At 38.3% G+C, this 12,127-nt stretch overlaps 1 protein-coding gene across 1 annotated transcript in view; it reads left to right on the forward strand.

Annotated features, from left to right (window-relative positions):
- Window positions 1-5,070: 5,070 nt before the first annotated feature.
- LOC131688232 (calcium homeostasis endoplasmic reticulum protein) overlaps window positions 5,071-12,127 on the forward strand; it is a 32,289-nt gene continuing 25,232 nt past the window's right edge. Inside the window, exons 1-6 of the mRNA XM_058972405.1 lie at window positions 5,071-5,258; window positions 5,384-5,557; window positions 5,614-5,882; window positions 5,941-6,103; window positions 6,485-6,557; window positions 6,922-6,996. Coding sequence (XP_058828388.1) covers window positions 5,234-5,258; window positions 5,384-5,557; window positions 5,614-5,882; window positions 5,941-6,103; window positions 6,485-6,557; window positions 6,922-6,996 — 779 coding nt within the window. The 5' untranslated portion in view covers window positions 5,071-5,233. The remainder of the gene's footprint in view (window positions 5,259-5,383; window positions 5,558-5,613; window positions 5,883-5,940; window positions 6,104-6,484; window positions 6,558-6,921; window positions 6,997-12,127) is intronic.

Here is a 12,127-nt window from a genome sequence, read left to right on the forward strand (position 1 = left end):
ATTTCGTTGGCGACGTCAACTTGACGTATTTTCATTTTAGAACTCTTCGTTTTTTCTCGACCCGATGGCAAGAATATGGCGATGTACACACGTAGAAAAAGAATTGAAATACAAATACACAAAAAAACTAAACACGTTAACATTATGTGCAGCGATGCCAGATTTACAGATATGTCTGTATTTTACAGACTTTTGATGGCCTCCTACAGACGTAATCAGAAATCTACAGACTTTTAAAAGAGTAACAGTGTTGCACTAGAATAAATTGCTCCGAATACGAGTGATTCCTTCACAATAGTTTACTAATATCAAGCTACTTTTAAATTAATAACCTAGTGTAAATAGGATTTACACAACCATCTACAGACTTTTACAGACATTTTAGTTATTCTTCTACAGACATTTCACAAAAACATGTGGCATCGCTGATTATGTGGAAAACCTAAGACAAGACATGACAATCGGCTTCTTATTTTTCCTACGGCATTCTTCTTTTCATCTATTTTCACCCTGCCGAAATTTTCCGAACAGTGCTGCTATTTTTAATTATAAAAATGGAGTTTTGTTAATTTATTTATTTTATTCCGACAATGTTTTGTATCTTGAATCCACTATATTGATGGAGGGCACCGTTTTTCCATGTCATGAGTGTTTAGTAAGGTTTAATGAAGCCATTTTCTGAATAATTTTAGATTCTAGTGTGGTTTCTGTCTTATTTTTGATACAGTTAATCAACTACGTATACGGTAAATGCATGATAAATACTTGTTTCGCTTTGCCGCACAATTTCAGTTCAATTTAGTTATTTTTACTTTTTTAACGATACTAATTTCATTTGTCAAAAATAATGACAATATTTTCCTATAAATAGCAACACTGCCAAACATCATTTCGATATCCCTGCAGTAACATTGCGTACGGTGCAAAAAGTCAGAATCAACCAATCAGGAGCTGAACCATTCTGACGTAAAATTGGAACGCCCCCTCCCTATTGTCACGTCTTGTTTTAGTGGAAAACCTAAAACAAGACGAGAAAACTGGCTTCTTATTTTTGGTTTTCTTGCTTTTTTGTGCCCTGCAATAATTGATGACAGTTGATTGTATGCGGCTACCCACTGAGACTAGAAAAACTCTAGTAAGAGAACTGCGGAGAGAAAAACAGCATTTTTGGCAACGTATGCCGCGGCATTGCATGGCAACACGTCCAATGTTATACACGCTCATTCATAACAACTCAAATTTGAGTAGCCAGTCACTCAATTTCATTAAAAGTGCACATAGTCAAAAATTGAGTTTTCCTCGTTTACTCAGTTTTGAGTTTGGGATAAAAATGTCAAATTTGAGTACATTTTACTCAGGAGGGAAATACAGAAAATAATCATTCCGCATTTTTAATAAAAGTACAAAGACGTTCATTGGCATTTCAAATATCATTTACCTGATCCTCCAGACCGTTGTCCAGGTGTTTGCGATGTTCGGGAACTTAATCCAAGGGTCGTTCTCTGCATCTATTTCATGCCGATCGGCATCTTGTATAAATTGCCGACTCTACAAAAACACAACTGGAAGTAAGATTTGAAAGCAAGCAAAACTCAATGAAACTTACCTTCTAGTTTGATGAACGATCATCGGCTTTAACTTCAGGCTCTTTTTAAAATTTAAATCACCACCTAATTCCGCACACTTTTTTGAGAGTATTCTTTTCACTCAGAACTTTGAAGATTTTGTGATTACTCAAGAAATGAGTTAGTTCTACTCAAATTAAAACTCATTTTTTGACATATTGCTATTACTTTTGAAATTGAGTGCTCCGAACTCAAATTTTGAGTAGTTATGAATGAGCGTGTAAAGATAGGCAATGTTCGATTGGATTCATTTTTTGACAGCTAAACGCGAATCCAATCGATCCAAAATGGAGTCTCCGCAGTTCTCTTTCTAGAGTTTTTCTAACTGAGACATCCAAAAAATTGTTTCAAAATCGTTCAACACGGTTCCAACGATGGACGTTTGTTGAACGGTTATTTGTACGTTGTCCAAATTGGTCCGACGAACGTCCTTCATTGGACGATTTTGAATCCAACCGTTCTTAGAGGGTAGCGATCGCGGCAGAACAGCAATTTTATTTTTCATATTTAGATATATTGCTATAAAACACAATGCCCATTTTATTAGCAAACATTTCGCCAGAATTTATCCGATGCTAATTATTTCAATATTCTGTCATAATACAACATGTTTCTAGCAAATCTAGCCAACATAAAATTATTTCAGAGTGGGTAATATAAGCACCAAATATTTCATAACCGAAAAAATTAAAACACCTCACAACACATCATTGGAGTATGTTGACTGTATTACTAGCGAGATTGAATAAATTGGAATGCGGATGCGACCCAAAACGGATACAGGTGTGCCCTTTTTTCTATGTGTGAGTGCGGTTGTCATTTTTCTTCGATGAAGCCGATAAAACAAGAAGATATGAAGAAGAAAAGCATAAACAAATCACGTAGTAGGATTTTCTGTTGATATAAGTTGTGTTTTGGCCCGGTCATTATTATTTTTATCGGTAGTTTTAAGAAAAAAAAAAAAGTATCCCTAAGTGTTCGAAGCGGAAGATCCGAGGTGAAGCTCAACTTTTTCACTCACTTCCTCGTGCGCTATGAATCAGGATGCTCGTCCGGATGTTTATGTTTACTTTTAAAGGCCCGGGCGGCCATGCATAATTCTACAAGCATAAAACTAAATGCACTCAAAAATGACAAATGTTCTCACCTTTCTTTCTCTTCCTCTTGTTTGCGACCGCATAAGACCGCATAACTAATGTCGTTTTCGATTGAGAACCTAGGCACTAACCCAGGTTAGTTGCTTCAAACAAACGTTTTTGATGGAACTGAGTTGGGTTCCGGCAAAACAGCAGATTTTATTCATACTCATCTATAAAAGATGGGTTTGTTTTCCTCACACTGAAAAAACTAGATACGTTAACATCATGTGGAAAACACTTGAATTGATTCAATTGTAAAACACATGAAAAGGAGACGTTTGCCATTTGAATATCTATTAGAGTGTAGGCAATGTGATTTTCAAGCGGAATTCTTGCGAACATTATGTGAAAATCACATAAATAACATAAGAAATACCATTAACTAAGATTTCCAAATGAATTACACGAGAATATCGATTAGTTTTACCTATAGATGGAATGGGTGGAAGAATCGACATCAATTATTTTACATATGGATATGCGCTATATGTTTTTCACGTGAATGTTATGTGCAAAGTTCATACAATGCGACATACCAGCATGGCAACCAAAATCCAATATCAACGCTTTTTTGTGAAAAGGGTGATATTTACAAATGTAAACAAATGGCATTTTCTATACATGCGAATGAAGGTTTTGAAACGCAACAAATTGACCTAAAAGTTTGGATTATACGAAATTGCTTTCTTAAACTACAGCAAAATATACAACGGGCAAAACTGTTTGTTTGTTTATTTAAAGTTTCGTCCTCCACGCTCCATGCAAACAACCAGGGCGGGGTAAAAACGCAGTTGAAGCAGAAAAATGTTTCGCAAGGAATGCGACAAATAGCAACAATGATCGTCACTGAAGAAACTCGGACAAAATCGATGGCGTAAAACGGGAGTTATGGTAAAAAACGTTAAGGCGATACTTCAATGGTGATACGTGTGAACGAAAAAGTAAACTATGGCCGAAAAGTGTTGTATATAAAAACAAAATGTAATTCAATATCTTTGAATACTTTATGCAGTTTTGAGTTTCGATCACTGATTCATGCAATTTATGATGCAAAAACACAATAGTTCTTAAATGTCTAATAAACCCAAATCTGAAAATATTAACTGTTTATTTTCTTTGAATGGTGTCAATGCTGTATCGCCCTTTTCAAGAAAAAGCGTTGGATTAATTCATTGAGTTCTTGTCGCCCGGTCTCACGAACATTTCTGCAGCTTCCTGGTTGAAAACAATCCCATTTGCCTTTGCCGTCTTTGTTTATTATTTTCCACCAGCTAGTGATGTAGTGTTTGTGTCATGTGACGTAGTGTTTGTGTCATGTGACGTCTACACTGCAAATAATGTACACTTTTTTTCGAAGAGATTCGACACATATGGGGTTTTCGATTGATTGACACCGGTGTAGTGGAGTGCACTGGTTTTGCACTTTCTAGCAGAAGTGTCAATGGAACATACCCAGTTTTCTGCACTTCTGCTAGAAAGTGCAAAAAACGGTGCAGTTTCAGTGCACTCCACTACACTGGTGTCAATCAATCGAAAATCCTATTAAGATTTAAGTTTCAAGCCACACTGAATGAGGATTCAAGAGCTTTCTATTTGTCCTTCAATGAATTTACACTTCAAAATTAAGTGTGCCACCCTATGACATGATCCACTATCATCGCATTTAAAATTTAAGTGTCAACATATTAAATCATACATGTTTCACGCATATTTTCGAAAACATTCCACCCATAAAATTTAAGTTTCAAACCACACTGAAAAATTAAGATTTTTCCATTTGCACTTTAATAAAATTACACTTGAAATTTTGTGTACCACTTTATGGCATAATCGATAACCTTTACAATTCAATTTCATGTGTCAGTGCAATAAATCAGAAAAGTTTTGCTCTTGAAATCCATTGGTATTGACAAGTTCGGCAATATTAAGTGCAGAAACACTTAAAAAAGGTTCAGTTTTCCACAACATCAATTTGAGACACCATTGTTGTGCAAAAACGACCAGAACTGATATTTAGATAGGATTTCGACAGCGTATTTTGGAAGTTTTGGATGGTAAGTAATATATTATGTAAAGTAATAAATTATTGACCTTTTTTCTTTATTACAGAATAAAAACGAGGTGCTAGCGGAACTTAAGCTATAGCTTTAGACACATTCAGCTTCTCACATTAGCCGTGGAAAAATCTATTATAGTTTGCCACATGATGTTAACGTGTTTAGTTTTTTCAGTGCATTTTGCTTTTATTTTTACTCAAATGCAATGTAGTTTTTGTTGGACGTTATTTTTCACAGTTGTCAAAAGAACTTTAATGGCGTCTGGTACGGTTCTTTCGCGTTGTCGGCTTGTGCTAATCATGATAACGTGAAAAACGTGAATTTTGCTAAAAAATATTGCTAAAAGTATATAAAGTTTAAGGTTTAAGCAAGACATTTTGCTGTTTGTACATTTTGTTCTACATATGGTACGATGGATATACCAGCTCCACCAAATGGTAAGTATGAATAGTGTGAACTCGCGTTTCCCGGTGTCGCAAGCCATTATTTTTACGATTTTCCCTTAAATATCTGGTTCTACAATAATTTGTCCGTGTTTTCGTGTACTTTCTACTCACTGTAGATATTGAATTGCGAAATATCATCGACAAACTTGCCGAATTTGTTGCTCGCAATGGTCCAGAGTTCGAGTCGATGACCAAATCGAAACAGAAGGGAAATGCAAAGTTTGCTTTTCTGTACGGTGGCGAGTACTATGAGTACTACCAGTACAAAGTGGCCACGAAGCAGCAGTCGAGTATGTTCTAGTAACTTGTTCCATCTCACGCAACGTTATCATGAGCGTTTTTTCAGTAATGCAGCAGCAAGGCGGACATTCGTCGGGGTTTATGAACCAACAGATGAATGTATTTAATCAGCAACAGCAGCCGCAGAATCAAAATAATCAGATGCCACAGATTTGGTCAAATCCACCACTTCCTCAGCAAATTCCGCAACAACAGCCGCAGCAACCGGTCATTTCTCCTCAGATAGCGGCTCAAATTGAAGCCATCTCAGCGCAGCAGACCGCGTTGAGAGAACAGATTCGTCAGTCGGAGTTGAATCTCCAAGCGCAACATGGGGTAAATGAAATGGTAATATGAATATTCTAGATTTGATTATTATTGTCTTTTCTGCCAGGTTTTACTGCAGCAGCAGCAAGTACAAATTGATGAGGCTGTAACACGGGCCCAGAATGACGCTCTAGTAAAACAGGCCGATGATCATAAGATATTACTGAGCGAATTCGATGCTAAATTGCAACCCATCGTTGATTCGTGTACCAAGGATAGCATCTCTAACGGTATGTCTCGTTGAAATTTGTCTAAAATATTCCTAGTTGTCATCAACCAGTCGTTTTCCATATCTAGAGATGAAATCAAAATTCCTATTGAAGCAAAAAGGGCGCACATTCTCTAATTTCTGACGCTGCTAGCCTTCTATCATGTCTTCTTCAGAATTTCGATTAATTCTCTATCTGCTCTATGTTCGGCAGCTTTGCACATTCCAATATTAAGACGCCCCCAAGTCCTCTGCTTTTTCTCTTGCTTGTAGTAAATCTCATCTGCTCTGATTATAATTGTATTCTACATGATCATATACTCGAATTTAACATCTTTATAACCATACTACTAAACCAACAAATATCAATCTACATATATTTTTTTGTTAATTACAATTTTAGGAAAAGGCTGGATTTTACAGCATTGTACCGATTCGGGAAAATGTCAAATTATTTCGCAGTATCTTTTGAGAAAGTAATTAGAAGCGTTCTAACGTTTTTTTTGTCTACTATATTTCACAAACATGCAACATACAATCATTTAATTTATTCGTGATCGAGACCTGACATGACGACGGACTTACAATCTTGCATAGATGGAACGATTAACTTCTGTTTAAATATCTAAGCTGTCATTGGCGGGACGTTGTAATCTGTTGGAAAAAAAATCCCCGACCTCGCAACAAACATACTTTCGAATCTCAAGCGAATACGCACGGACAGACTTTACATACGTTTATTGTTACTAGACCAAAGACACAGACAGACATTTTCGATTACTCGAAAAAATGCAAGAAGCGAAACCCGAATTTTTGTTTTTCGATCTTATCTACTTATAGGGCGTTAATAGCTGGAGTTTTATTTGCGCAAAAGTTACACCTGATATATTTGGTAAATGATGTTATCCACCACTGGTAAGTTGTATTTTAACTATCTTCTATACAAATATACGTAAGTGATCCCATCTGAACTTGAAGCACATGTATATGAAAATAAATGGGTGACTTCTGAGTTTGTGCTCAGTAGGTAACATCAGTTTGACCATGTTCGCTCGTATTTTGAAAAGTTACAATAAGCGAAACGATCAGTTGCTAATTTCGAAAAGAAGTGGCCAGATCTCAGAATATTGATATCCTCGGGTGAATTTGAAGAAGAAACGAATATGATATAGTGGGCGTGTAGCATTAAGGATATTTGGCATAATTTTGGGTACTGATCACTGTAGGTAATTTGGTCTAATTTTACGAAGAGATTCTATTAATTGTGAACTATTTTGTGAAGTTTGAATCATTTTTGTGCCAATCGGTTTGGAGTTTTATTTTTACCGTTAAATCAATGAAATTTCCTATTAGCAACAGACGCAATTTGTTGAACTTGTGTCACTAAACCACCAGCCCGACTGCAGTGCCATCTAAATCTGATTGTTGGCATTCTCAGATCTGCTCGCACTACGGCATGCAATCACTGTGCCACGATGATTGTATAACATTCCCTCGAAAACCATTCCCCAGAAGAAAAAATACCGAAGCTTTTTCCCCAGAAACACATATTCCAGAAAGCACTAATTCCCAGAAAACTAATCCCCAGAAAGTACCAAAGCCCAGAAAACTTTCACCCAGAAAGAACCATAACCCAGAAAACTGTTCCGCAGAAAGTACCAAAACCCAGAAAATTATTTTACCGAAATTTTTTCTTCTATTTTCTCAATAAACAATTCGTTACATTTAGATCATGTGTGCTTAAATACTTGTTATAAGTTTGCTATTCACATTTTTTCTAATATTTACGCATCGCGCTTAAATTTAAACGCATTAAAAAGATGGAATGGGTGATGATTATATGTTAAATGAAAGCTTTCGATTCCTATTTGATAGAAAAAATATAATTGGTTTTGAACCAATTTTTGCATTTAAAACCGCTTGCTCCGCATGTAGCAATAGTGGCCCAATTCCTAATTCCGGTTCCTATAGATGCAAAACCCATTGATTTGAAGCATGCAACTCTAGGTACATTTGGCCCACTATAGCTGCATAGCAGCTCAAAAATCAAGGAAAACTCATTATTTCAGTTGTTTTTTGAGCAAACTTCTATGATAAAACTTGTGTTGCCATGCGAGTTTAGTGCAAACCACAAAGCAAGAAATAATTAACGGCGTTTGGCATTTTAATCAAGTGTTTAGCCTATTACTGCGACTAGTAGTACACCGCGGCTATTGGAGCACCCACCCTATTGTTTGTTAAATATTCAACAATCGTCGATTTTCAATATTTGCGGCATCGTGCCGCGGAAATATCCCAAAACTCTATAATACATTTGAGTTGCAAAGACATGTAATATTACCTGAAGATTTAGAAACATAAAAAGAGCTCCATTAGGTTAAATACCTAGTAGGACACCTCAAATCTCTATCGCTTTGCGTGCTATTGACGGTTAATGATTGAGCACAAAGCTTTGGTTGCCTAGAGCCAAACTAAATTTTTTTCTCGATTTCTTGGTACAATGGCAAGCAACGTAGGATTTTGTGAAATCGTGCACTTGTTAATGAAAAAGCGTTGTAAACGTCATTAAAATCGACGCAAATTTGCATACGGACAGTTTTTAGAAGAAATGAAACATTTTTATGGTAATGGCTTTCGAATTTCACTTTTGAAGACGAGAACCCCATTAGCCGAAACTTTACTTAAGCGGGACCCATGTAATTTAAACATCAATGTCACAAATGACGTTTCAAGGTCGCAGAGATGTTTGTTTTTGTCGTTTAAAGTTAAATTGAAAAGCCGAAACAAAATAAAAATAAAAAAATCAAGATCCATTCAGTAGATCTTTCGCAAATTATTCCCAAAAAATTTCAATTTTAGGCCTCGAGAGTAGAGGAACCCCTTGAATTTTCGATGGTACGTGGTGCAACAAACATCGAAGAATGTTATAAAAATCTTTAATGTGATAGTTCGAATATGTTTTTCCTATTTTAGCCAACTTTTTGCTCCAGCTATTCCATAGTGTGCTGGAAAGAATGAATCAACCCTATGTTTGAGAAAACCGGTCAGACGAGTAGATAACAAGTTTCATTCCGAGGGCCATTTGGCATACATATTCAAAGAATTGCTCATGTTTAAAAGAAGGAGTCAACTCCTATGTTTGAATAAACCGTGCATACGAGTTGATCACAGGTCATGTCCTTATTGATTCATCTGCTACATAAATTGACATCCGCGGGTCAATCGGAACATTGAGCATTGAACGAACGTTCCTACCCTTAGTACACATGCTCCTTCCAGATAAATCAGAATCCAACTACAAAAAAGCTCTAGAACTAATGAAAACCATAGCAGCCAACAACAATATTATAATTAATCCGTCGATTGCATTAACACATTTCGAAACAGCTGAGATAAACGCTATCGCAAGGATTATTCCCAATTCTGTGCGATATGGTTGCTTTTTCCACCTAACGAAAAATTGGTGGAAACGGATCCAAAAATTGGGATTATCTGGACTTTATTTGAAAAGCGTGCAAATGCAGATCTCTTTCAGACAAACCCAGGCCTTGGACTTTTTGAAGCCTCAAGATGTGCCTGAAGGCTTGGGTATTGGGGAAGCGAAGGGTTGGAAAACACTGCGCACAGGCACAGGCCACATTTTCCCCTGAATTTCACATGCGATGCAACACCATGGACCATGCGATACAACACCCTCAATGACATACCTCAAACGCAATAGAAGGGTATCACAACCAATTAAATGCACTCTTAAAAGATACCAGTGCCCTTAAACTTTATGCAGTTGTGAAAGCATTCAGAGGAAGAGCAGTCCACGTCGGCGGAATATATGCGATATCTGCAAGGAGATATGATAAACCGGCGTCGCTGTAAAAAAACATACAGGAGACAAAAAATTAAAAGAAGTTTTAATTGCCGACCAGGACGATGGTACAACATTAAAAGATACCATTTTATCAATAGCTCTTATAATACAAAACCAAACCAGAATATTAATAATAATAAAAAATAAGTCATCTTCAGTTGAAATACCTCAATTTCTGGGAAATGGTTTTTTCTGGGGTATGAACTTCTGGGTATTTGTTCATTCTGGGTAACGGTTTTCTGGGCAAAAATACTTTCTGGGAAAAGGTTTTCTGGTAATTGGTACTTTCGACGGAATGGTTTTCTGGAGAATGGTTCTTTCTGGGGAAAAAACTTCGGTGTTTTAGTTTCTGGGGAATGGTTTTCGGGGGAAAGTCGTACAACCGCCACGATCGTTAAATTCGCTCCGCCCCCAGAACAAGCATATAATACGCTGATTCAACTCGTTTCATCAACGACAAGAATCAAGGACTCCGCAATGATTGGCAATGTCGTTATATCAAACTACACTGCCACTGTGATTTTTTTTAATTTATTATTATTTACGTGACTTTAAATTTTCTTCATTCCTCACGTTGCCATTGTGAAGGAGTGTCGATGACAAGCGCATACTGAAATTTAACGCAGTTGGTACTATGGGAACACTGAACCCCCACCACAGTCGAGCCTTTGTCGCCAACGCTCAACAGTTCTTCTAGTCCTATGTGCGTAAATGGAGAAGGAGAGGTGTCCCATGCCGTCATTCCTGGTAAATATGATTATTTAAATTTCATCCATGCAACGGACCAGTCTCCTTGCATTACGAGCATTTCTCCGCTGGTAGCATTCCATGTCCTCAGCCAGAGCAATGCAGATGGGAATCATCCCGGCAATTACGCATACTGCTTGGCAACTTAGTCCGATTCCGCGTTGAGCTCAGTGCGGCAGCACAAGCCGGTATGCCATAACTCAGTGTTGAGGACGAGACACCCTCCAGGAGACGTCTCGTGCTGCATCTTGCTTCTCCGTGATTCGGCACGATCCTTGCCAATGCGTTAGTTGTCCTCGCAGGACCTTCTCATATACATAGTCGATATGGCTGTAATTTAACCGATTCCCCGACGCTGATCTCAACACACTGGATTTTTTACGGTTGCTGACCAGCACTACCTCGGTCTTGTGGTGAGCTAGCTGCAACTTGACGTAAGCCATCAAGGTTTCCATGATGCCTATTGTCTCTGCCATCAACATCTCCACCTCAAAGGTCTCGTCAGGATCTCACAACACAACACAACAGTGTCCGTTGTACATTATATTCCGAAGCGTTGGACCGAGTATGGAACCCTGAGGTACTCTCGCCGTGACCCTAATCGACATGTGCCTCATGTTAGTTTCGTAAACCAGTACTCGGTTCTGGAAGTAACTTTTCAGAACCTTGCACAGATAGCCCGGAGCCCGCATTCTGTGCAGCTGGCACTGTGGAACGCGTACTTCACGTCTATCGTTACCACGGTGCAGTAACGCTCACCTCTTCTCTTTTGCTTTAATGCTTTCTCCGCGCTCGCAATGACTGCGGATGGCATCCACCGTCGATGTCCCTATCCGGACCCCAAAAGCCCGTTCTCACTTTCAGCGTAGCTCATCAGCCTGTTGAGGATGACCCTTTCCAGGAGCTTATCAACGGTGTCCAGCAGGCATATCGGCCGATACGATGCTGGATCTCCTGGTGGTTTTCCTGGTTTTGGTAGCAACACCAGCTTGTTGAACTTCCATTTATCCGGGAAGTAGCCATCGTCTAGGAATTTCTGTGGGACTATCCTGAACATGTGCGGAATCATCAGATACCATCCGGTCCAGGTGCTTTCTTCGCTTTCAGCCCTTTTCTCACTATAAAGGGCTTGACGTTGGAAACTGCATTTCCATCGTATGCATCAACGTTCGAAAAAGACCCTCCAAGATAATTTTCAGTCTGTCGGCTCACATTTCACCTGGAGTCAATGGACCCTTGATCCTGGCCTTAACGACACGGTAAGCATTGCCCCAGGGGCTAGCGTCCACTTCTCTGCACAGCTCCTTGTAGCAGGTGGACTTGCTTAACGTTATCTCGTGTTTAAAACTGCCCGGAATGTTACCTTACACTCTTCTCTGAGTACCTCAGATCTTGCCTTCTTAACGCGTCTTCTGCATTTTAGGCAGGCAGTCG

The sequence above is a fragment of the Topomyia yanbarensis genome, chromosome 3 (genome assembly GCF_030247195.1).
Source record: "Topomyia yanbarensis strain Yona2022 chromosome 3, ASM3024719v1, whole genome shotgun sequence".
NCBI lineage: Eukaryota > Metazoa > Arthropoda > Insecta > Diptera > Culicidae > Topomyia > Topomyia yanbarensis.